Genomic DNA, 26,505 nt, shown 5'->3' on the forward strand with positions numbered 1-26,505 from the left:
TGAAGAAATTCAGGGCTACTGAATTTCTGGAAGCATTTTGCTCTGGGCCTGCAGATATGGTTGCAAGAGATGGAAGAGTTTTGTGAGCACCTCCTTCATAAAGCACAGATGATACACACGCTGTTATTGCTTAGGTGGAAGTAGGGAAAATGGTCCCAGAAGACCATGAGTGGATAAGGCCTCCTGGAAGCCTTTCTCCCTCTCCCACTCCCTCTGTGAGTAGATTGTCTTTTTATTTGATGCTTCTGCTCCATCTGCTTCTCATATTGCAGCTCCAGGGTCGATGGTAACTACAGCACCCATGACTGGGAACAAGTAGTCTGAACAGAACCCTTGAAGTGAGAACCTTCTCTGCGTGCAGCATCTCTCTCTGCAAACTTCACCAACTTCCTGCTGCTGAGCACAGATTTGACTGTGCGCGTTTGAGAGGGCATTAGCTCAAGTGACAAGGTTGAAAATGGCCACTTCAGATTTCCAGCATCCGCAGTGTTTGAACATGGCATTGCTATTGTCAAAACAGCGCTACATGCTGATCAATGTCAAAATCTACCTACCCTGCATACTTCCTGCACACAGTGCTAACACTGATGCTAAAATCCTCACCAAGATGGTGTTTGGCACATTTTTGTGCTGCTGAAGCTATGAGCATTGTGGAGTCCAATTTTTCTGCCACACTCTTCATATTTACATGCATATATGATATAAGGCACATCAAAATGTCTCTGCAAGTCGATTCCTAATAATGTAATCTTGGCAAAAATAGTTCATTTGCCCCTTGATTTCAAAAATAGGAAAAAGAGAACCATACTCTTGCTCGTCTGATGTAATACATACCCCAGCCTAGAAGATAATACCAGTGCAAATGTTGTTCCTCAGCGAACACTGCCACCACGATGAGTGTGTGCAGGTAGATCCCTTCACAAAGCATCCAAAAGTAATTGCAGCCCAGCATGTATTGTAGGAAGAAGTGCAGCACTTTACATCCCACCTGTAGAGACAGCACAACCTTGTTTTTAACATAAGTCCATTCAAACACAACATTTTCTATTCAGCGTACAGAGAAGATTAGGGATAAACCTTCGAGAGTGATTTATTGCAGCAGTTCTCTGCAAAGAATATAGAAAAAAGGCTTTTAGTTTTCATAGCGTAAGAATTATTTCTAAAGGAAGACATTTTTTAGGATATTTAATCAATATAAGTCAGCAAAGGGATTCAATGCTCAAAAGGTTCCAAATTCATACTTGAGTGTTATTAATTATGTTTATATAGAACAGATACATTGATATATCTTCGTTTCATATTGAAACCATTAGTGAAAAGGTCCACTTCAAGACCCAGTCAAGTCAGCTGATGGCTGGATCCTCCTGTCTGGTGCATATATGCAAACAGCAGTTGCAGCAGTCCACCAAAAAGTTCACATCAGCTTGAAATGATTTGAATTATTGCTTGTCAAATTGTTTTATGAACTCGCCAAAAAGAAAGCTTAAATGCGATATGGGAAAGATATTGCTGATTGAACAAATCATTTTGTTAAAGACAGCAGTAATATAGCCTGTTTTTTGTTTAAAAAAAAAACAGATTATAGTTCAAACAATGTGGAACAGATGTTGATAACATTCCTCATGTTACATAGCAGGGAACAGAGCTTGAGGTGTAAATGAATGGTGACCATATATGTGCTTTTTGACTGCAGCCTCATCTCCATTTAGGATCCTGTCCGTAATGAATTTGAAGTATTGCTTGTTCTCATTTGTAAACGTATTAGATATACAAGACACCTTGGGCAGAATCCTGTAGAGGTCTCAGGGTCTCGGCCGCTGGCTGGGGAGCTGGCAAGTGCCCCATGTCACCTCTTTTTGGGAAGGTCCACCACGCCTTGTGCCACTCAGGCACTTAATAAGGCAGCAGCGGGCCTTTCCCCAACTTCGAGAACACTGGGGTTATAAGTACTGCCCACCGAGAGAGAGAGGCCAGCAGCTCTTCTGTAATCATCAGCGCCAAGAGGGAGGCTGTGGCTGCTATCAGTACTACGCCTATCCAAGGCCTCAGATTGAGGAGGGACTCAAGCACAGGTGAGTGAAGGTGGAAGGAAGGATCATAGGGCGGGGGTTGTGGGGAAAGTGTAGAGGGGGTCAGCAGCAAGAGCTGGGAAGGGAAAGTGGTGCCTTTCAGCAGGCCCCTTTCCAAATCCCTTGATAAGGCAAAGTGTGAGGAACTCCCTCCTGGGAGCCTGCAAGCAAATATACCAGCATTTGCTTGTTGTGCTTGCCACATGGTAAGCTCCCGCACCCCTCAACATCCACTACTGGGTTAATACCAGGATGAGGCTTATGAAGTTCCCACTTAAGGGCCTTTATTGGTGGAGAGGCAGGCAGGCCATCCACAGACCTTCCTGCCACAGACTTAATCGAGAAGGCAGGAAGGTGGCGAGGTCCACATCTGCCATCATCCCATCTGATTAAATGGCCCCCTGCCACCAAGCCCGCCATCGGGGAGGGACCTGATTCCACCCATTGTCTGCAGGCATATAATTTACCAATAATTCAGAGATAATTTGCCAATAACTCTGGGCCATATTTCATTTCTTAATTTTCACACGATAATAGGCACAATATTGGAATAAACATGCCAGGAAATTATTCCACCAGGTTCACTGCTGCTCAGAACATTGTTTCTACTTAAAAATAAAGTATTGGAAATTAGCAAAAGAGAAAAGATTGTTTTTGTTAAGGTCTCATTAAAGACCAGTCATGAAAAACTTGTGCTGCAAAGAAGGGAAAGAGACTTTTAAAAAAAAATGAGTATTCAGCAATGACTTGATGATAGTCAGCTGAAAATAGTTTTCTGACATTCAGTATTGGACAGGTAGGCATTGCTGAGTATTTTTTCAGTGAGAGTGTGAGCAGATGGGCAAGGTGGCCTAATTGTATAGAAGAAATAGAAGACACAAACTCACTGAATGAACTATACCAGTGACACAACTCATTGTAGGATGGATGACTTGTTCCTGGGGCTCTACATAATCATTGTACTCCAGTAGAGAACAGACATTGATCTTGCATAAACAAAAACCCACACTCTCAGTAAGTGGACATTTGGAGTACTAAAGTTTGTTGAACTGGTCAGGAAGGATTTAAAATATATTTCAGTATAGGTTTGGCTTTCTGAGCCCATTTTCACAATAGCTTTGTAGGTTGACTTGATTCTTCAGTGGATTTGTAGTAATTTCTAACCTGATCCTGATTAAGGATGTTTACCTGGAACATTAATTTATTCTTTCTTTTTCATCTACTGATGAGTGACCAGGGTGTGGGGCAGGTTGATAGCAGGCAAGGGGTTAGTCAAACAAAAGATAACAAACAAAACGATCAAAAAAATTGGCCAGAGGAGGTTGTGATTATAACGGGTGGCTTCAGAAGTTGCTGACCAATAAATTGAATAAAACAAGGAGGAAGGTAAAAGGAATGTTGTCAAAATGCCCGCAAAATTCCCCATTTTGAATCAGGATGCAGCTGACATACTGTCCAAATTCAAAATATTTAAATAGCGTACAGAGCTATGGATTCTTGATTCAGGTGTGTCTGAACCAGATAAGCAAGCCATAAATATTCACCTTGCAATTGGGAATGAAGGTTGACACAGGCTAAACACATCAAGATTAACAGCAGAAAAGCTAAAGGATCCCCAAAAGATATAGACTACATTGGAAGACTGATTCAGTATCAGGTTGAACTTCTGTATTCATCAACGAGAGTTCATGTCATTTCAACAACAGCCTACAGAATCCAGAGACCACTTGGTCAACAGATGCAGAGAAAAGGGTATGTATTGTGATTTTTCAGATACAGAGCTATCGGACAGAGTTGTTTAGTCGGATATCACAACCTCTTCCATGGGAGAACTCCAGAAAGTTCTTCTAGACAAGCCGAAAATGTATATTATCGAAGAAATACTCAAGGATGTGTGTAAGCATGAAATGATCTTCGCAGGCCAAGAGATCTTGCAAGTCCGAAGCACAACCTTGATTGTTGATGCACTTATTAGAACACCCAAACCTAGTAAATCATGTGGAAGATGTGGCCTTCTGCATGTACCAAGGAAATGCCCAGCTTTCCATCAATAATGCAAAATATGTGACAGAAAAGGCCAGTGGCAATGGCAGTGCATGAAAGCAAAGGCTGATACAGCTACAAAGAGCCATGCACTGATCCAAACAAACCATACAAAACGGGTATCTTTAAGCCATAGGAATGATTATCCAGTATCTCACTAGAAACATATACATGAAGTGACTGACATACCAAAACATGACGATAAAGTGCACAATGAGACAAGTAATGGGGAACACATGATTCACAATGTCAACCTCATAGAAAACAGAGAGGCCATCACTCACTCACACATGGGTATAGGGGGATAATGAAGGGTTCTCAAAATTCCCATATTTTTCATATCATCAACAAGGATATGAGTTTTGGACTTTTACCTGAAACCAGACAACGAGAGGAAACAGAATATGCATTCTTCCCTTTTAAAACAATCAACATGAAACTAAAGCCCATCCAAATCTTGCATAAATAATTGCTATTAACTATGGGGGGGCAGGAAGACCATAATCAGTGCAATTATGTGAACCCATCAATACTCCATATATACAATGGCTTTCAGTTCAAGACTAGTTATGGGGGCAGGAAGACAATGATAAACATCATGCAAGCCCATTGAAAACAATGAGATCACAATCACCTGGCGAAGCCCATCAAAATCAAATAAAGAACTAACCTTGATTTGGATAGAGATAAGAAATTTGTAAAAAAAAGAAACATTATAACTGGGCCAGGAGATCTGAAGTGAGCAGTTTTTTTTGTTTTGGGCAGTGAGCAGTTTAAGCAGGGAGCTGAGCCAATTGGAGGAAGGAGATCTGGAGGTTTGCAGGCCCGCAGGCAACATCACGGTGAGGGGCACGGGGTGGCAGGCTCAACCGAAGACAACAAGGCTGCAAACGCAGTCCTCCACGAAGATCGACCACCCACAACCTCCACTCCTCCACTCAACAGAAGGACCTTCGCATATTCCACAGACCAGGACCACGTGGGGACATAGGCCCCAGAGGACAGAAGGAGCATACCCCAAAACTGCAACCGGCTTACCTGGCTGGATTTCGAACTGTCAAGGAACCCTGGGTTGGTGAGCATGATCCCTGACCTCTCCTAGTTCAATTTAGTTAGATTTTGGGGGTGGGACAAGGGTAAGGGGATTAGTAGCGTGATTTTCCCTCATTATGCCGTGTGTTCCCCATTCTTAACTAAGTGTACTTTGTAAGTCTGTATAATCTCAGTGTAATCCTAATGTTATAAGTTCATTTGTTTCTTCAATAAACTCAGTTTTTTTTCTTGCACCAAAACTAATTGTCTGCTGCACTTTGTCACAACCCCCAAATAAGTCCAAGGTCTAGAACCCAGGGAGTGGGAGAGATTCGAACCACTCAGAAGTCAGAGGTGAAGCTGACCCACACCACCACCCACTACAAGAAGAAGACTTGCAAGATAGACAGTCTATTGGCTGTGTGTGAATAATGACATTGAGGTCGTTATCAAGAACTGTGAGGCACGTCATGATCTTATGCCAAGTGAGCACAAAGAACCATTGATTCCACATGAAGTTCCCACCCATCCTTGGTCCAAATCGCACCCAACCTCTTTCATGTCAATGGCACTGACTTTATCATCATTGTTGACTATTTTACCAAGTACACCATTATTTGACAATTGCACAATATGTCAATCTCAACTGTCACGCATACTCGAAGTACTATTTTCAGTTTATGCGGCACACTTAAAGAGGTGATTATGGACAACAGTCTGCAATTTATTGGTAAGCCATTTCAGGATATGTGTGAGAAGTGGAACATCAATCACACTACTTCTCCTCATTATCCTAGATCTAACTGCCTAGCTGAATGAAAGATATGCAAGGTGAAATTCCTAATTTTAAAATGTAGACAGATCAAGCAAGATCTACGCATTGCAATGATACATCTGAGAGCGATACCATTAAGTATAACGATTCCATCACCGGCAGAGTTCATGCTTAGCAGACCAGTGCATACCAATCTACCTACTCTTACCCATTCTACATTGCCATGGAGAATGCACCAGTTAATGGTGACTGACAGTTAACTGCCAAGCATTTTTGACATTTAAACCAGGCAGCTTGACTCTGATTGGTCAAGGCATTGCCTCTACCAATCAGTTCCACTTTCCAACCAATCACCACTCTCTTCTCATGCAGGATAAAGTTGTTGATTCCCCGACATTGGAATACTTGCGATTGCCCTGATGAGTGCAAGACAAAAAGCTTCGACAAAATGTCTTATTTCAGCAATACTCAAATTCTGTACTCCCAGATAACTATCTATAAATCTGAAATAATCCTCTTTCTTTTCTCTTTTCAGCTACCAGGTACTTCCAGCACTCTCCTATTGTATTGGTTCATGGTAGATTGTAAGGCTGAGTAAATTAAAATTATATTTTAGTCAGTTAAGTATTGTTTTTAAACTAGATTAATAGTCTGTTTCTTCTTCTCAAAATAGCTTAATTTCACTTTCCCTTGGCTTGCATCAACTTTCTGTTGTATTCCAGGAGCATTTGTTTCTGATGCTATCAGTACAGCATATTTCAAGGGGATATAATTGTGAGTGTAATGGTAGTCGTGTATTGGATCCTTACTGGTTTTGTGTGTGTGTGTGTTCTGGTGGAAGAATACATCCAATTTGAAGTGACATGTAGCCTCGGGCAGTTTTGTGCCAGTTTGCATCATAAACCAAATATTTCAGAGAAATGTCATCCAATGTAAATCAAATATGTTAGTTTCCAAAATCAATATAAAAGTTTCTTAAAAGAGATGTTCCTTTACATTGTTTATTCTTTTATAGGCACTTGGAACTTTCATCATGCAAAGGCAATAAGCCTAATTTTACTCAAATCTGAGGTGAGATCGTATTGCTCCATTAAAGCAGAGAAGTTTTTTTTGTGGTACTGTTTATAATCAAAACAAAAACATTTCCATTTGTAGTTGGTGAAATATCACCATCTGAAAAATCTGCCTTATTCCAGATCTGAGTTTGGCTGCCAGATTAGTCTTGGGCTGGATTTAATTAGTAGTTGACGTTTAAGACAAATGATTTCAATTGAACTGACAGATAACTATGCTGTGAATGTCCTTTTATCATTAACAGTATGGCAGAGATGGTATACTTTTTCCAAAGTTAATATAGCTTGCAGTCAGGGTTCAGGAAAGCAACAGCAATTTTCGATCTGCATAGTTATAAGCTAAGAGATTATCATTGAAGCACACCATTAATATTTCAGTTGAGGGTAAAGTGTTCCTATTGTATAATTTCCTAATCATACAGTTAAGTTGTGAATTATGAAATTGGAGTTACCTAGTCCAAGTTATCAGATTGATACGGGCTTTAAATTGTCAATTCAAGATGTTAACACTGAAATGGTGATAAGCATTATAATACATTATGTATTTATTATGAATTCTGCATAGTACCCTTCCAGTCAACATAAGTCTGATTTGCTTCTTAAGTAAATGTTTTAAAAAAAAGATTTCTGGAAGAGTCATTTATATTGTATTTTCCGAAATTCTTGCCCTCCCACACAGATTTACTGTTTTCCTTCATCCACCTATTTGGTTTGAGAAGGAGCCAACAGGCCTGTCTGACACGTGGTCTACTCCAAGTTGCTTCATGATCAGCCAACAGGAGACACCTGTTGTGGAACAAAGTACTCTCAGTTTATTTTTGCTCCATCTTAGAACACTGTCAGAAAACATCAAATCCACTGATTTAGATGACATCTAGATGACAACTCAATGATTTGTTGAGGTGTACAGAGAACAGGTTGACCTGTAACTATAAGGATTATTTGTTGAATGAAATACACCTCACTTTGCAACACTCAGAACCATAGAAAAATTTTATAGCACAGAAAGAAGTCATTCAGTTCATTGTGTCTACACCAGCCAAAACAAGGGGAAAAAAAGTAGCTGCTCATTTCAATCCCACTTTCCAAAACCTGGTTCGTAGCCTTGCAGGTTATAGCACTTCAGATGCTGATCCAGGTACCTTTTAATTGAGTCGAGTGTTCCAGCCTCAACCAGTAATTTAGGCAGTGAATTCCAGATGCCCACCATCCTCTGGGTCGAAAAGTTTTTCCTCTTGTCCCCCCTAATCCTTCTACCAATCACCTTAAATCTATGTCCCCCTGGTATTGACCCCTCAGTTAGTGGAAACAAGTCTTTCCTGTCTACCCTATCTAGCCCACTCATAATTTTGTACACCACAATTAAGTCACCCCTCAGCCTCCTCTGCTCTAAGGAAAACAACCCCAGCCTGTCCAATCTCTCCTCATAGCTGTAATTTTTAAGTCCTGGCAACATTCTTGTAACTCTTCTCTGTACTGTCTCCAGAGCAATTATATCCTTCCTGTAATGTGGTGACCAGAACTATACACAAAATTCCAGCGTTTTAAGGAATTTTAAGGAATGTATCATTTCGCCTTATTACCCCAATCCAATCCTATTTGTAGTCCAACGCTATTTTGGAGTACCTGGTCTCTGTTCAGCAGCTTCCATAACACATCAGGAAGTCATCATGTGATATATCAGGTGCAAGGAGCTCCAATAGATGTTTCCATTTTACGCCCTTAAATCTGTGGTGTATGCTTTTTCATTATTGCGCATTATTTACTAGTGATTTTTACTCGCATTGAAATTTTCGATTTTGAGAAACCTAATTCAGCATAAAGTGCTTTGAGGTCAGATGCAGGCATGAGAAAAATGCAAAATAAAAGTCCCCTCTACTCAGTTTTCACAAGAACATTGGAAAGTACAACACTGGAAAAGACTGTACATTCCAATTTTGGCCTGTCCCATGAACTAGTGGGTGTCAATTTCCAACAAGGTTGTGAATGAAGCTGGTCGAAGTCACAGTCGGGGATGAGTCGATGTCACGACCCACATAGTTTGAATGTGGAAGCAAGGATATAATTCGTACTCCTCCTGACTCCACATCCTGTTTAATTATTTTTAACAAACCTATGTTCATAGTGATGGCCTGCAAAGGTTACCTGCAAAGGTTACTTTAAAGAGTGCATCTAGATCACATTTCCCTGAATGTAGTGAACTCCAGTGCTGACTGCCACAGAAGAAAAAAATATTACAAAGGAGGATTCAAACAGGCATCAGACCCCTTAATTGTTCCTTATTATGGGTTTTCTACTGTTATATTGGAGGTGTGGGTGTCTGTAGTAATTATAGTTTTGATAAATGTAGGACTGTAGCTTTAAGAATAACGCTGTATTGTAAGATCACATGATCTGTATAAACCAATGAGTTACCAGCATGGGAAACCTCTAGGAGAGAGGCCTTCTTTAGCTATAGAATTTGATGCTCACACGTAATTGCTGCTGCTGTCTTGTAAATAAAATTAAATATGTCCACCGAGAAAAGTTGCCTGGAAGATCAATTCTACAGTTGCCTGGAAGATATACGCATCCGAGATGCCACAGTTTGGCAGAATCGATCCCCTTGAACAAGCCACAGGTGACTGTTTCAATATATAGAAAGTCTTGCATTCTACTTTCAAGCCAATAAAATCATGGGAGAGGAAAAGAGGAGAGCGATTTTCCTGAGTATTTGTGGGAGCAAAACCTACAGTATAATTCAAAGCTTGATGACCCCAGTGCCCCAGATTCAAAGACTTTCAGTGAATTAGTAGACTTCATTAAGAGACATTTCCAACCCAAGCTCTCAGTCGCAATGCAGAGATTCAAGTTCAATTCATGGAATAGAGCCCCGGGGAAGACCATTGCTCCCTATGTGGTGAAGTTAAAACAACTAATGGAATATTGTGATTTTGGTGAAACCCTGAAAGACATGTTCAGGGATCATTTGATATGTGGTATAAAGGAGGATGCTATTCAATGAAGATTGCTGGCTTAAGTGGATCTTGATTTTAAGAAAGTGTTAAAAATACTGCTTGTGATGGAAAACGCTGTAAGGGATTCCCAAAGGATTCAAGGGGCAAAAAAATGTCGTCCGTCTCCTAGTTGGGTGGGAACAGTCAGCTGAAAGTGGCACAAAAAGCTGGGAATCTACCCCGACGCAGGAAACAGTCCCCGCTAATGGAAAATTTAGAGGAAACAGCTTAGCAGCAAAATCAAAAACTAATTTGTATCAATGTGGAAATTGATTAATGATTGGCAATTTAAAAATGGAGAGTGTTGTAGTTGTCACAGAAGTGACATACTGAAACATTGCAAAATGATGTTTAAACAAGCTTCGAGGCAACAATCGAAGTCTAATGAAGCTTATAGAGTAGAAAAGCCAGAAACAACCAATTCTGACATTTATTCATCATCCAGTATGAAAGTTGGGAAGGCAGAGCCAATTATTGTCACAGTGCAAGTGAATGATAGACCCTTAAAAATGGAAGTAGACATGGGTGCTTCTACTAATTTAATAGGATATCACACTTTCAGGTATTTAAGTAAAGGTGTTCAATAATTAAATTTGGAACAAACATCTGCCAAGCTGTAGATATACACAGGCAAAGAAATCCAGGTAAAAGGTATCACCAGAGTAACTGTGTGTTATAGACACCAATCAGCACAGCTACCAGTAAGGGTAATCGAGGGCGAAAGACCGAGTCTTCTAGGATGTGATTGGTTGAAAGGTACCCTATTCCCAAGATTGAAGACCTCTAAGCAAAACTAGCAGGAGGGACAATGTATACAAAGCTTGACATGAGTCACGCATTTCAGCAACTGGAGCTGGATGATGTCTCCTGAGAATTTGGGACCATAAACACCCACAAAGGGTTATATCAATATACACGTTTGCTCTTTGGTGTTTCCTCGGCCTGTGCCACTTTCCAGAGGATGATGGAGAGCTTACTACAAGTACTACCTCAAGTTATGATCTACCTGGACAATGTACTGATAACTGGATTCACAGAAAAGGAACACTTGGCAAATCTAGAGGAAGTCCTGAAATTATTTTTAGAAGCAGGGGTGCGCCTAAAGAAAGAACATTACACTTTCAGGCAAGTTAAGTCATTTATTTGGGCTACCAGATAGATGCCCAAGGGTTACACCCTGTTGAAAAGAAGGTTAAAGAAACCAAAGAGGCACCTGCACCTAAGAACATCTCTGAACTTAAATCATTTTTAGAGGTGATAAATTATTATGGCTGATTTCTACCAAATTTATTAACAGTTCTAGCCCCTCTATCTTCACTGCTAAAGAAAAACCAGCATTGGGTTTGGGAGTCAGCCCAAGAAGAAGCCTTCATGAAAGTAAAAAACCTCTTATACTTTTCAAATTTGTTAGTGCATTATAACCAGATGAAGAAATTGGTGCTAACCTGCAATGCGTCCCCTTTTGGAGTGGGAGCGGTACTATCTCACAAGGTGGGCGACAGTACAGAGAGGCTGATAAGCTATGTATCCAGGACACTTATGCCATGGAGCTATTAATGTATATATTATTATTGGAAAATATTTTTCTTTTAAAATTAAGGTTTAGTCTTTGGGTGTGACTTAATTGGATTAAAGCCAGTTTGTCTGGGTACTAGTTTTGAGATATAAACAGAGAGGTTGAGTGCATTTACATTCTTTGAATAAAGCATTCAAGAAGTGGGGTGAATTCTGGCACCTAGCGAGCAGAGACCAAGCAATATGTTTATATTGCTAATAAAGTTGGTATTAAGAAAATGGTTTTATTGCTTAAAGTGGCTGGTGAAACATTGAGAATTTACATTCAATAGGCTGTGCTTGGTATAGCTTCAGCAATTTTGTGTGTAGAGCTGAGGCAATATGAGATCAAAAGCAGCTGTAAGCCTCCAACTGTCTCCACAGGAACCAAAGTGAAAAGAATCTCAGTTTGAATTCATAAGGTGAAAATGCTTTGCCTGGTGTCTGGTTAAGTCTATGGGTTGCTGTTGCCTTAATGGAGATTAGTTTGGAAATTTGTTAAAAGTTATGATCTTAATAATTTGTAGACATGTGTAAATATTTAACTTGTGTAAATTAATAAAATGTTTCATTTAGCTTACTATAAAACCTCTCAAGAACTGGTGGTATGATTCCTGAATTTAGAGTTGCATCTCAAACATAACACTTACAATTATAGGTTATGACAGTTGTTTAATGTTTCCCCTCTGGGATTTTAAAAAAACTCAGCTTTACCAACTGCTCGGTCATAATGCTTGCCACAGTTGAGAAAAGATATTCTCAGATCGAAAAGGAAGGTCAATACGTAATGGATGATATTTCAAGACAGTATCAGACCACAAACCACTTTTGGGTCTGTTTAGTGAGGAAAAGGCTATACCTCCCATAGTTTCTGCACACTACTAAGAAGGACCCTAATTTTGGTGGAATATGAATACACCTTTGTACATAGACTAGGGATTCATATAGCAAAGGCCAATGCCCTAAGTTGCCTTCCTTTGCAAAAGAACAATGACCATGTCCCAATTCCCCAAGGGTTCTTTTAGTGATGAATTTCCTGGATTCCTCACTAGTCAGCTAGGCAGATAAGAAATTGGATGAATCGTGATCCAGTCCTGTCTCAAGTGAGAGACTAAGTGTTACTTGGTTGGTCCTAGAATTCTGATGAATTGAAGCCATTTTTCAGTGGAAGACACAAGATGAGCCATCAAGATGGTGTTCTGTTAGGAGGGGCACGACTATTAGTTCCTTCATAAGGAAGGGAACTAGTCTTAGTAGAGCTACACAATGCCCATCCAGGACTCTCACGAATGAAGATGATATTACCCAGTTATCTTTGGTGGCCAAGGATGGACTGAGATATTGAAAAGGTTGTAAAACACTGTGTGCAATGTCAACAGCTATAAAAGTATACAGTGTTTACAAGCACTGAGTTTCAGTCATTTGTCAACCTCAATGGTGTCAACCAAGTGAAGATTGCACCATACCATCTGTCATCTAATGGACTGGTGGAAAGAGCAGTACAAACTTTTAAGGTGGGAATGAAAATCTTAACAGGTGAATCATTGGAAACTAGACTTGGTCATTTCCGATTTTACTACAGAACAACCCCCCACACTAAGACGGGATCAACACCTGCAGAATTACTGATGAGGCACCGAGCTTGGACAAGATTAAGCCTGATACTTCCCAATTTGGAGGGGAAGGTGGAGAAAAGTCAAGGGAATCAAAAAGCCACTCATGACTGGCACAGTCGTAAGTGACAATTTACTGTTGGAGAAACAGTATATGTGAAGAATTTTGGTGGAGGACTGAAGCGGTTACCTGTTAAAGTTAAGCTCTGTGACTGGATCATTGTCATACCATGTGAAAGTGGAAGGCCGGATCACCCATAAGCATGTGGATCATTTAAGAAGAAGGGAGATACCCCAACAAACTGATGATCCACCTGTAACCATTGCTGAACCTGTGGTTGCTGTTGAAGCTGCTCAACCAAGAACAGGCATGACCGATGTCTCTGTTGGACTAGACAACACTGAACTGTCTGTGCCTAATGGGGTACCTGAGGTTAATGCAGTTCCAGACAATGTGTTTCCTGCAAAAGAATCGGAAGTCATGGAGCTATAATGTTCCACACGGATCAGGAAACCACCTGAAAGAACTTATTATTTCATGACCCATGTAAATATTGTAATGTCATGTGATAAATATCCTTGTAAATACAAAACATACAGAAAAATTAAAGGGGGACGAATATCATAATTATAGTTTTGTAGGACTGTAGCTTTAGGAATGTTGTAAGATCACGTGATCTGTGTAAACCAATGAGTTAGCAGCGTGGGGAACCTCTAGGAGAGAGTTCTTCTTTAGTTCCAGAGTTTGATGCTCACATGTAATTGCTGCTGCTGTCTTATAAATAAAGTTAAATATGTCCACCAAAAAAAGCTGTCTGGAAGATCAACTCAACAACTGTGCCCATTTAATGCTTCTAAACCCAGCTTCCCTCTTCTGTGTTTGAATCTGTACACTTAATTGTTTCCAGATTTTGTGGCAATCTCAAATTTGGGATTCAACGTATCTATTTCCTTAACAATCTTGGTTATTCAAATAATGGGCAGAACTATTTCGATTGGGTGAGTGGTCCTACATTGGCGGAAAAGCAGGCCACCAGCACACACAGGCAACCCCTCCCCTCAAGTTAATGGGCAACAGCCAATTAAGTGACTGCTTCTGGGATTACTTTTCTGTTCAGAACAGCAGCCTACCCCTCCAGAGCTGACAGCCGAATCAGAGGGCCAGCAGCTCAGGAGCCTTAGCAGTGCCACAAGGAATGTTGGTCACTTCTGAGGCAGGCAGGGGTCCTGCAGCCTACAGCAGGTAGGCTGAAAAGGATTTAAAAAAAAGTTGCAAGTAATGAAGGGGAAAACCCTCCGAGGAAGTCATTATGACCCTGAAGCTGCCTTCCCTTTCTCCTCTATGCTTTAAGAAACTTCCCCCTGGGCTGCCACTGGGAGCCTACCTCAACTTAGCTAGCAGCCTTCTCATGTGGTGAGGGCTTGGTCTGCCATTGGCAAAATGCTGATGGCTTGATAAAATGGCCCTTAATAGGGCCTTTCCATATTTAAGTTGGCTGCCAGCCGTCTTGATGATGTTAGCCTTTCTGATCCACTTTACACCGTCTGTAAAGTTCCCTGATGGCAAGATGTGGTCACGGAGCCAATCAGATATGGCTCCTCAGGATTTTACTGCCCCCTGTCTCCCTTCCTATCTCCTGGGGCCAGTGAAATTCTGCTCAATATTTCCCCTGAGTCTTTTCTCACCATGTAAACACTGCCAGGCTCTTCACCTAGTCATTATAGCTCAAATGTCTTGAGTTTGGTATATGTTTCAACTATCAACATCCTGAGAGGGGTTAAAATTGATCAGAAGCTGAACTGGACCAACCATATAAATACTGTGGCTACAAGAGCAGGTCAGAGGCAAGGAATCCTGTGGTGAGTAACTCACTTCCTGACTCCCCAAAGCCTGTCCACCATCTACAAGGCACAAGTCAGGAGTGTGAAGGAATAGTCTCCACTTGCCTAGATGAGTGCAGCTCCAACAACACTCAAGAAGCTCAACACCATCCAGAACAAAGCAGCTGGCTTGTTTGGCACCCCCTGCACTGCAATAAAGATTAACTATCTCCACCACTGATGCACAGTAGCAGCAGTGTGTATCACCTACAAGATGCACTGCAGCAATTCATCAAGGATTCTTCGACAGCACCTTCCAAACCCATGACATCTACCACCTAGAAGGACAAGAGTAGCAGACACATGGGAACACTACCACCTGCAAGTTCCCCTCCAAACCACATACCAACCTGTCTTGGAATGATTTCCCTGTTCCTTTACTGTTGTTGGGTCAAAATCCTGGAATTTCCTCCCTAACAGCAACAGTGGGTGTTCCTACACTACATAGACTGCAGCAGTTCAAGAAGGCAGATCACCACCACCTTCTCCAGGGCAATTAGGGATGGGCAATAATTGCCGGCCTAGCCACATTCCATGAACGAATATAAAAAAATAAGTTTGGTTGACTTTTTCTACTGCTGCTGATGCCCGGATTCCCTTGCTGTAGTAATATAATCAGAACTGTGCACATTCGAGCTGTGGCTAGTGGCCTGTAAATATTCATTATCACTTTCTAGGATTTGTGCTTTAACCGTCTGGCTACATATTCCAAAGACAAATCAGTTTCTCTAACTGCTGCTGCAGATTGCCTTATTAGTTTTCATGAGCTTTCCTCCAATCCCACGAGGTCTCTCTATGGTTTTGTGTGCTACAACCTAAAGCAATGCTGTTCATAGTTCCCTTCCCTGATATAATTATCTTGCACTTTTCCACATTAAATGTCATTTGCTGTTCATATGCCTGCCTACAACCTATTTAGGTTGTACGTGGCTTGTCACTTCCCCATAATTGTAAGCACCTCCATCTGCAAATCTAGGTAGTTTCCTTTCTCTCCCCAACTTAAATCATATAAATACACAGCATGCAGCAATGCTCTGGCACAAATCAGCTGGAACTCCCTTGGAAGCCCTAACCCTATCAACACTGTTCCATTCGCAATAACCTTTTGCTTTGGTTGGTTTTCATTTCACCCAGAACCTTGCCTCCTTTCTCATGCCATTTGTTCTTTTTTCACCAATTGCAAATGAAAATATAATTAAAATAAAATTCCAAAGCTCTTGCCTTGCTTGATGAAAATCACAGCCACATAGTAATACTCAAAATAAAAATGGAAACTTTAATCACACATGGCTTCTACAGGCTCACCATGTAATAATGTCATTTACACATTCTAGACATTTTGCGTGAGATTTGGTCATTTCATTCAGTCTTTCCCATGACTGAAATGTGGTGATATTTTGCTATATAACAACAGCTGTTGGAAATAGGAGAAGGATAAGGTAATCTAGTATCTAATAGGATTGTACAATTACTTCCTATAAACATTAATATATCATGTGAAGCCAACACTTGCAGATCTATGATATTTAGACTGTTTCAGCTGGCAGCCAGTTTGATGCATTGCAAAAGGAAATAGAGGACTAAACTGGGAACAGACAATGGTGGGATAATTGGAAGTCGGCCATGCAGTAGTGTTGTCCCCAATGATTATCATATTGCTCGTAGACATGTCACTTAAACACAAGTAGTTCTCTTGCTCTGTGATGTTTAGTTTGCACTTTTCCTCTTCCTGGTGTATATTTGCAAATAAATGAATCAGAAACTTATTATAACTGCTTTGGAAATGGAGGGCTTGTGTCATTAATGAGTATTTAACATTTTTTTCAAGCTTATATTGATTGTTATATCACCTGACTTAAAGCATAGTGCAAATAATTATTCAGAAGTGGTGGTAATACTTAAAATAAATAAAAATGAGTCACTGAACCAAGGACTGAATTTTACGCTGATCAGGTGGGCCTGCACCCGACCCGATTGGGCGTGAAGTTACACAAGGTGATGTCGGGCGAGCGTCCCGACACCATCCTGTGCTCGCGTGATATATCGGTCAGCGGGCACGCACAGAGGTTGGAAGCGTGCCCGCCAATAATTAAGAGGCACAATTGTCTGTCATTTTACCTAGCCCATCTATCCTTACGGTTGATGGATGGGCGAATCGGCCAGGCGGCCTTTACATTTTTCAGCAAACCTCATTCTAGGGTGGGATGAGGTTTCCATTACTAAATAGAATAAAAATAGGAATCTGTGGACAGCATTTTTTATAATCTATATGTTCAGATGCGTGATTGTGATGCTTGGACATTTTTTTCCTTACTTAAAAACTTTATTTCCTGGGTTTTGGATCTTCAGCTCCTTGAGGCAGCTCTCTGCCTTCAGGGAGCTTCCTGTCAGCACTCACCCTCCTCCCACCCACACCCGGGAATGCTGAGCTTTTCAACGCGCCCTCCATGCTGGCCGCCCGTTAATTGGCCAGCAAGCCTGAAATCGCAGTCCAGGGCCGACTGTTTCCTGGCCAATCCCAGGCCCACCGATTGCGTCCGCTCACCGAGCTGAAAATGCAGGCCCAAGTGTATTATAAAATAACATGATCTTTCAACATCTTTTTGATCTAGCTAAGTTCATGCACTCTGTGTTTAGTCAGCTTTTACCTTTCAGGATTGTAGCTGCCAATTTTGCCTTTCATAAAAATTCTTGTTCCTAAAGAACAAAGATAATAATGTATTTTAAACAACTTGGTCAGTTATGACCAGGAATATAGCTTCCTTTAAATAAAATCTGATTTATTTTATGATGTGAAAAAGATGTCAGTAAAATCCACAATAATTGGCACCACTGTTTGATCAAAGTTTTGAAAGCCAGAGTATAGTCCCCACACTGACATCTAGTTTCTAAAAATTCAAAAATAGAATCAAGAACCAAAGTTTAGAAAAAGTTAGTGCAGCAATGATTGTTTTCAGCACACTCTTCTGTGAAACCTGATACAATACTTATCACACTGCTGGTAAGAAGAAGTCTTTGTGGTCATACATTGGTTAACTGTGACTCTTTATTGACTCTTAGAGCTTTTTACATATGTACAGTAATATGTACAAGCTAGCAGCAGTCTCCATGGTTGCTGGTATACACGGCTCTATACAAAACCACACTGACTCTGGGTGCAGATCATGTGCTGTCTTACATCACTGCATGCATGGTACTGTACTCAATCCCACACTAATCCTATATGTGTCAGAACCTTATACTACACCTACCCCCAAGTTTTTTATCCAATGTATTTAGTGTTATACTAGTTTACTTCATGTCTTACATTGTTATTAATACATTATCAGTGTTGCTACGTTATCACTACCTCATCTCCCCCTTCAGGTCCTTGAATTCAAAAGTTCAGGCAGGATGGAGGCCGTGTAACCCTTGCATATCTTGTTTGTGCTGTCAAAGGAGTTCTAGGCTCCTGGCTGCTGGTTCTTTCCATAGGTTTGGAGGTTGTTCTGGCATCTGCATATGTTCCTTGATATCTCTCCTTTGCACAGTGGGGAACAAGCAGTCTAGGGAAGAGGTAGAGATCCTCCTGTTTCTCCTGACTGTGCCCTCTGCGGTGCCAACCAGGTAGGAGCAAGGTTAGTCCTCATCCTTTCTAATGATGGAACCATCTCTCTCCAGGTCTTTAATCCAGACCTTGTTACCTTTCTATAATTGTGGAAAGTGTCTGGTGCATTACCTGCTGCTCTAGGCAGAAGTTTGCTTCTGTCTGTATGGCTGCTTTCTTGCTTGGATGTCCTGGTAATCCTTGGCTACCGACACTGACATGTGTTTTCTCAGTAGAATTGGAAGTTGTGCACAGAGTTTCCTGCCCGTCAGGAGTTCAGACAGGGACAGGCCACATTGTAAAGGGGTGAGCCTCTATGTGAACAGTGCTGTGAGGAAGTCCTTGTTCTTTTTTAGGAGGACTTTTACTGCATAGATCCCCATTTCAGCCTCCCCACTTGACTGTGGGTATCTTAAGAAGCAGGTGCGGTGGTGGAAGCCAGATGTGGTGGTGAAGTGCGTTAAGTATACATTGAAATCTGTGGGACATTATCAGACAGGAACTTGTCCAGGTTGCCATGATTCACGAACATCTTTTTCAGTGCCTTAATTACTGCCTCTGTGGTAGTCATACATAATTGCTGCACCTCAACCTGTTATGTGTGTTAATAATGATATAAAAGCACCAATCGCTCATAAGGGATTGTGCAAACACACTGTGGGTTCATTTATTAAGACAGGCACATGTGAACATATATATAAATAGATGGAAACATAGGAGCAGGAGAAGGCCATTCAGAGCATTGAGCCTGCTCCGCCAATCAATATGATCATAGTTGATCATCCACTTCAATGCCTTTTTCCCGCACTATCCCATATCCCTTTATTTAGAAATCTGCCAATTTCTGTTTTAATGGCCAGGATTTGCTGGTCAGTGAGTGGGAGGTGGGGCGTAAAATGACACGGGACGACATCAGGCGGAACTCCCAGCTTCACCCCGCCCCATTTAAATTTTAGGGTAGACGGGGCTCAACCAAATCAGCTGTATGCCCGCCAACCTGTCAATGGCTAATTGAAGCCGTTGACAAAGCAATTAACGTAATTAGTGGATCTGCCCATCCAACTTTAAGGTTGGTGGGCAGGCCGGGAGCCCTGGCGGGCTTAAGAAAAAGCATGAAAGCTCATCCACGGGCAGGATGCGGTTTAATGTAGGTTTTTAAAAATGTAAAAAAAGTGTAACTAAAAGTGATGGACATGTCCCAACTCATGTGACAGTGTCACATGAGGAGACATGTCAGGGAATTTTTTTCTTCTGTTTTTAACATTTTTTTATGTGTAGCCGCACTTAGCCTCAAGGAGATGAGTTTCGGATGGGTAAAACGTCATTTCACCCGTCGGCCACAATGACAGCTTTTCCCAAGCCCGCCGTGTTAATTATGCATTGCCAGGGTATACACCATTTCGATGGCTGAAGGGCTCCGATTTGCTTGCCACGCCATCACATCACCGCTTCATCATGTCAGGCGCCATATTTAAAGTACAGCTGCACTCAGTGCATCCAGCCCAGGACTGCAGCAAAGAAGACGCAGCTCCAAAAGACAAGAAGACTGCAGTCCTCAAGCGCCTTTTGGATGCCGTGGAGGCTGCTGTAATGTCTTCTGGCCACAGGAGGGGCAGCAACATTACCACTCAAGCTTGGTAGGTGGTGACAGTGGTGATTAAGGTCAGAACAGAAGAGGTTGGCCATCCAATGCAGAACCATAGAACCATAGAAAAGTTACAGCACAGAAGGAGGCCATTCCACCCATCTCGTCTATGCCAGCCCGAGACACCCAGGTGCCCATTCTAATCCCACCTTTCTGCACCCGGCCCATAGCCCTGCAGTTTACAGCATTTAAGGTGCAGATCCAGGTACTTATAAAAAAGTTTGGAGTTTCTGCCTCTACCACCAACTTGGGCAGCGAATTCCAGACACCCACTACCCTCTGCGTAAAAAAGTTCTTCCTCATGTCCCCCTACACCTTCTGCTACTTATCTTGAATCTATTTCCCCTGGTTCTAGAATTCTCCACCAAGGGAAACAATTTTATCCTGTCCACTCTATCTATTCCCCTCATAATTTTGTATACCTCAATCAAGTCACCTCTCAGCCTTCTTTGTTCTAAGGAAAATAACCCCAATCTATCCAATCTCTTCTCGTAGCTACACTTTTCTAGCCCTGGCAACATTCTTGTAAACCTCCTCTGCACTCTCTCCAGAGCTATTAAGTCCTTCCTGTAATGTGGTGACCAGAACGGCACACAATACTCCAGTTGTGGCCTCACCAGTGTTTTATACAATTCCAACATTATATCCTTACTTTTATATTCTGTAGCTTTGCCAGTGAAGGAGAGCATTCCATATGCCTTCTTTACAACTTTAATAATAAAAACAAAAAAACTGCGGATGCTGGAAATCCAAAACAAAAACAGAATTACCTGGAAAAACTCAGCAGGTCTGGCAGCATTGGCAGAGAAGAAAAGAGTTGACGTTTCGAGTCCTCATGACCCTTCGACAGAACTTGAGTTCGAGTCCAAGAAAGAGTTGAAATATAAGCTGGTTTAAGGTGTGTGTGTGTGTGTGTGTGTGTGTGTGTGTGGGGGGGGGGGGGGGGGGGGGGGGGGGTGGCGGAGAGAGAGAGAAGTGGAGGGGGTTGGTGTGGTTGTAGGGACAAACAAGCAGTGATAGCAACCTTGTCTATTTACAACCTTGTCTATTTGAACTACTGCCTTCAAGTACTTGTGTCTCTCACTTCATCTACCCCTCTTAGTATATTACCATTTATTGTGTAGTCCTTGTAACTGTTTGACCTCCCTAAATATATGACCACACACTTCTCTATGTTAAAATCCATCTGCCACTTTACTGCCCACTCCACCGACCCATCTATACTGTTTTGGAAATTATGGCTATCCTCGACACTATCCACTACTCTGCCAATCTTTAGAAAAAAGAATGAATGATCTCATCCATACAGGCAGGATGTGGCAACCATCTCATCACTCTAAACCCACACATTCATGAGCATCTTGCCCACTGCCAGCTCAAAGGACATCACCACCCATTCACACACATACCCTCACATGTCCATCTGGCTTCATCTCCTCTGGAGACTGCCTGCTCAGCCCTCACCACCTTGAAGCCACTTGCACAGATCAATATGTGCTCCCAAACACCCTGGAATACCCTCCTTCACCAGTACAGCCCTTGCCCTGCAGCCTCTTCCCTTGCCTGAGGCCACTTCTCCCCCTTTCCCAAGCAAGACCCGGCCTTGCAGCCATTGAAAAGCCACCAGTGTATGACTGATCTGGTAGGTAGAGACCTGCTCGTGAGACCCCCTAAATGTGATGTAGTGCTGTCTGTGAAGCCTGGCGCTGATGACTGTGAGTTCTGACTGAAGCAAGGTAGGCAAACAAACCTTGAAGTCCTGAGCGAAGTGCAGTCCACCAAGTGCACGCCTTATATATGCTGTTGTGAAACACATCGGTGTGTTTTCCGCTGACGTGGACGGATGATCTAGCGGTGGGGGGGATGAGTTCGGCAGGCTGGCCTTATAATGATATACTGATGGATTACAATGAGGTTCCTGACATCCGATGGCAGGGAACATGGCCTGCCATCGATGGGCTGAGTGTACGATCATAAACTGTTTTTACGACATTGTGAAGCCAATTTTTGGCCTTCTCACCATATTATCTGCTCATGCCACTGAACACACCTGATGCCAGCGGGCACAGAAAATCCCAGCCAAATTAATCATTTAGCTTCTCTACCGTTTCTTTATTCCCCATTATAAATTCTCATGACTCTGCCTGCAAAGAACCCACATTTGTCTTAGTTAGACATTTCCTTTTTACATAACTATTGAAGCCTTTACAGTCCATTTTTATGTCTTTTGCTAGTTTACATTCATATTCTATCCTCCCTTTCTTTAACAATTTCTTGGTCCTCCTTTGCTATGTTCTAAAATATTCAAATTCCTCAAGTTTATTACGATTTCTGGCAACTTTATAGGCCTCTTCTTTTAATCTTATACAATCTTCAACTTCCTTTGTTAGCCATGGTTGACTGACTTTTCTTTTTGGGTTGTTGTGCCTTGAAGTAATGTATAATTGCTGTAAACTATGTAAAAGTTCTTTAAAGACTATCCATTGTCGGTGTACCGTCATATCTTTTAATATATTTTCCCAATCCACCTCAGCCAATTGGCCCCTCATACTTTCATGATTTCCTTTGTTCAAATTTAACACCTTGATTCACATTTAACTACCTTACTTTCAAACAGAATGTAAAATTCTATCATATTATGGTCACTCATATACTCTAGAAAACCATCCCGAACACCCTCCAGAATCTTGTCCTCCACAGCATTAGTGGTCATTAGATTTACCCAGTCCAAATGCAGATTGAAGTTACCCATGATTACTGTATTACCCATGCTACATGCTTCTCTACTGTCCTGATGAATACCATGCCCTACATTAACACTACTGTCTGGTGTGATAAACAACTCCTACCAATGTTTGTTGCCCCTTGCTGTTTCTTAGCTCCATCCAAACAGATTCCACATGTTGTTCTTCTGATCTGAGTTCCTTCCTTACTAATGGACTGATCATCAGCACAAAACCATCTCCTTTCCTCTTTGCCTGTCCTTCCTAAATTAGTTACCATTACATAAGTGCAAATGGCTGGTGAATCTATGAGACTCGAAAGCGTAGAGGTAATCTACTGGTATGCCCAGATCTTGTAATGGGGGTGTCTTTAATTGCTCACAGTGATCTGTGGGATTGTCATTCTTGGATGGTGTTCCTGGTTGCATTCGGGATCTTGCCCTCACTGCAATAGGACTGCATGGTGGTTGAGCTGGAATTGATCTGATTTGTGCTTGGTTATGCCTCATGTTGCACCTTTGTATGTAATGACTTCACAGGACCTTGGTTCCAAGCAAATCCTTGTCACCTTGGCTGGTTGCCATATATACGTTCTGTGGGATCCTGGATGTGAACTTGTTGTCCCAACACTAAACGTGGCAATTCTGTACCCACATTTTTATCTTGCAGGTTTGTCATCCTCTCTTGCAGTTTTATAAGTTGCTCTCTAGTTTGCAAGAGAGTAGAATGGGTAAGAGTAGGTAAATTGATATGCACTGGTCTGCCGAACGTGAGTTCTGCCAGTGATGGAATAGTTGCACTTAAAGGTGTCGCTTTCAGATATAACATTGTAATATGTAGATCTTACTTGGACTGTCGACATCTGAGAATTTGGGATTGCACCATGCAAATCTTTCATTCAGTTAGGCCATTAGATCTAGGGTAATGAGGAGAAGAAGTAGTGTGATATCCAACTCCTCACACTGAAAATGGCACTTATAATATGCACTTACAATATACAAAAGTTGTGCTTGATGTATTGTGCAATTGTTCTCATCAACCTTCTGTAAGAGATTAAGTTCAACACAGGCTTTGAGGCTTAGCATGAACAGTCCTGGTTGTGGGTCACAAAGAGGGTCTCATGGATTGTTTTATTCTTGCCTCTCAGTGTCACCTATAATGTACCTTTCACTGGGAGCTTTAAGCCTCCTGACCTGTATAGAGGTGTCGTGGGCGGCATCAGCCGCTGGGTCACCAGCCATCGTTCTTCGTCTGATGGGACTGTTACACTGGCTCCTGTGCCTAATTTAAAACTTGTTAATTAGCCATTGACTGAAATGTCTGCGTTCCAAAATGAGAAACCAAGATATTTGACCTCACCCAAGAAGCATAACTGTGTCTCTTCTGGGCTTTCAGTCTCGGCCACGTGGATAATATTAGGGCCTACAGTGGGCTTCAGAGTTTTTACCTTGCACAGTTTGCCATAGTGTCCAATCCTGTTGCACTGAAAGCATTGGATTGAACTTGCAGGACATTGATCGCGCCTGCAGGGTGCATCGCTACACAGTGTTGGCATGGTCGCTCTGCTGGCAGGTTTGTGTATTGCTTTCCCTGACTTAGTGTGTCCCTGTGCCTTTGTTGCTTAACTAGCTGGACAGTGGGTTGGATTCTACACCACGATTTACTCTTTCCCCTTAAAATGGTTCTGTGCTGCTCACGGAGTTCTGACTGTCTAGCTATTTGGATTAGAAACATAGTGTCATGAAAATTTTATAATTTTCATGATATTATTGTGATTTATTGTAAAGGTAGATTCATAGTGGAGTTTCTCTGTGTGGATGTGTGTATGTGGGGAATTTAATTGATTTGGAGGCAGCTGGTCTGGAGCTTTTGAGGTATTAAAAGGGAAATTAGGATTGAAGTGTTAAATACATAAACATGGCTGAAGTTTTAGAATGTGAGGTGTGAGGAACATTTGCATTTTTTAAATAAATTAAGTTACTTTGAATTTCAAACAAATGGTAAGATGTTACACCTAGCCATAAGAAGCTAAGCCAAACAGTGTGTTTATTTTTCCCAAAGGTTACTGATTATATGAGCACTATGAAAGATTTATATTATGAATAAAGTTGCAAAGACATATTGGAACAATTGCATTTACACTGAAAAGGGAGAAACATGTAGAAAGGGGATAAGGTTATGTGAAAGGGAGGACACATTCTGAGATCTAACACAAGTGTAAAGAACATATTTTTATTTTTTGGACTGTGGCTTTAAGATTGGACATTGGCTTTAAAAACTACCATGGCTGCAGTTTAAAAGAGATGTTCACTTGAGCAGGAAGAAGAAAATCTACAATGTTGCTATCTCTTGGAACAGTATATGCCAGGTTGGACAGAATGACGGGAATGGAGACCTGGTTTAACAGGGAAATGCCTAGTGACGGCATTTTGATTGGCTCCTGACCAAGAGGCCAGGTTCTGTGTGAGAATGAGTGCAGTTGAACAGCTCCTAACCTGAAAAGAGGAAAGACCTGAAATCTCTCTCTCTCCTGTGTTTTGTAAGACCCCAGTAATCCTGCCATAGTAGCTAGCTGGCTATTCCTCACATCTCTGTATCCTACTTTCTTTGAGAAACCCTAGTCAGGAGGAAAAGAGGAAAAATCACCAGTAGAGGCATTAAAAGCAAATTTCAACCCAGGAACCACAGACTGCAAGTGCTGGGAGATCACCTTGAGTCAGCCACAATAATGTGCAAAAAAAAATTGGAGAAAAGCAACCAAAGTCAACCCATCTAATCCTAAACTCCAGATTGGTGGCATTGAACTGTTTTATCTCACCCTCAAAGTCCATGTTTTACTTGTCAAACGCACGTGTGTGTGTGTGTGTGTGGATAGAGGTTTTAGAAGGGGTAGAATTGAAACTATAGACTTAAACGCAGCTCATATTTCTTCCTTTTGCCACTGATTACAGACAATTAGTTTAATAAACAGTTATTTACTTGTTAAGTTTACAAACTTGGAGCTCATTTTCTTCTAACCTAAATTAGACAGTTAGGTAGAATTGGTGCAATCTGGTGCTCTGATTAAACTTCTCACATTTGTCACGCTCTGGAAGCAGTGGGGGAAGATACTACAGCCTTCTATCCCCAGTGAGATGGGACACAAGTGTGAAAAACCTCCAGCCTCTATGCATCAAGTTGCTTTCTACATAAGAACATAAGAAATAGGAGCAGAAGTAGGCCATTCAGCCCCTCAAGCCTGCCCTGCCATTCAATATGATCATGGCTAATCTGCCCCAGGCCTCAACTCCTATTTCGTGCCAGCTCCTTATAGCCCTCAATTCTCCGACACTTCAAAAATCTATCTACCTCCTCTTTAAATAATTGCAGTGATCTAGCCTCCAGAGTTCTCTGAGGTAGAGAATTCCAGACAGTCACTACCCTCTGAGAGAAGAAGTTCCTAAGCATCTCAGCTTTAAATGAGTCTCCCTTATTCTGAAACTATGTCCCCTAGTTCAAGGTTCCCCCACTAGTGC

At 41.6% G+C, this 26,505-nt stretch overlaps 1 protein-coding gene across 1 annotated transcript in view; it reads right to left on the reverse strand.

Moving 5' to 3' along the window:
- The window catches only part of calcr (calcitonin receptor), a 403,965-nt gene that overhangs the window by 85,117 nt on the left and 292,343 nt on the right, over positions 1-26,505 (reverse strand). The window contains exon 11 of the mRNA XM_041184474.1: positions 835-988. Coding sequence (XP_041040408.1) covers positions 835-988 — 154 coding nt within the window. The remainder of the gene's footprint in view (positions 1-834; positions 989-26,505) is intronic.

Source organism: Carcharodon carcharias, chromosome 3, assembly GCF_017639515.1.
Source record: "Carcharodon carcharias isolate sCarCar2 chromosome 3, sCarCar2.pri, whole genome shotgun sequence".
NCBI classification, from domain to species: Eukaryota; Metazoa; Chordata; class Chondrichthyes; order Lamniformes; family Lamnidae; genus Carcharodon; species Carcharodon carcharias.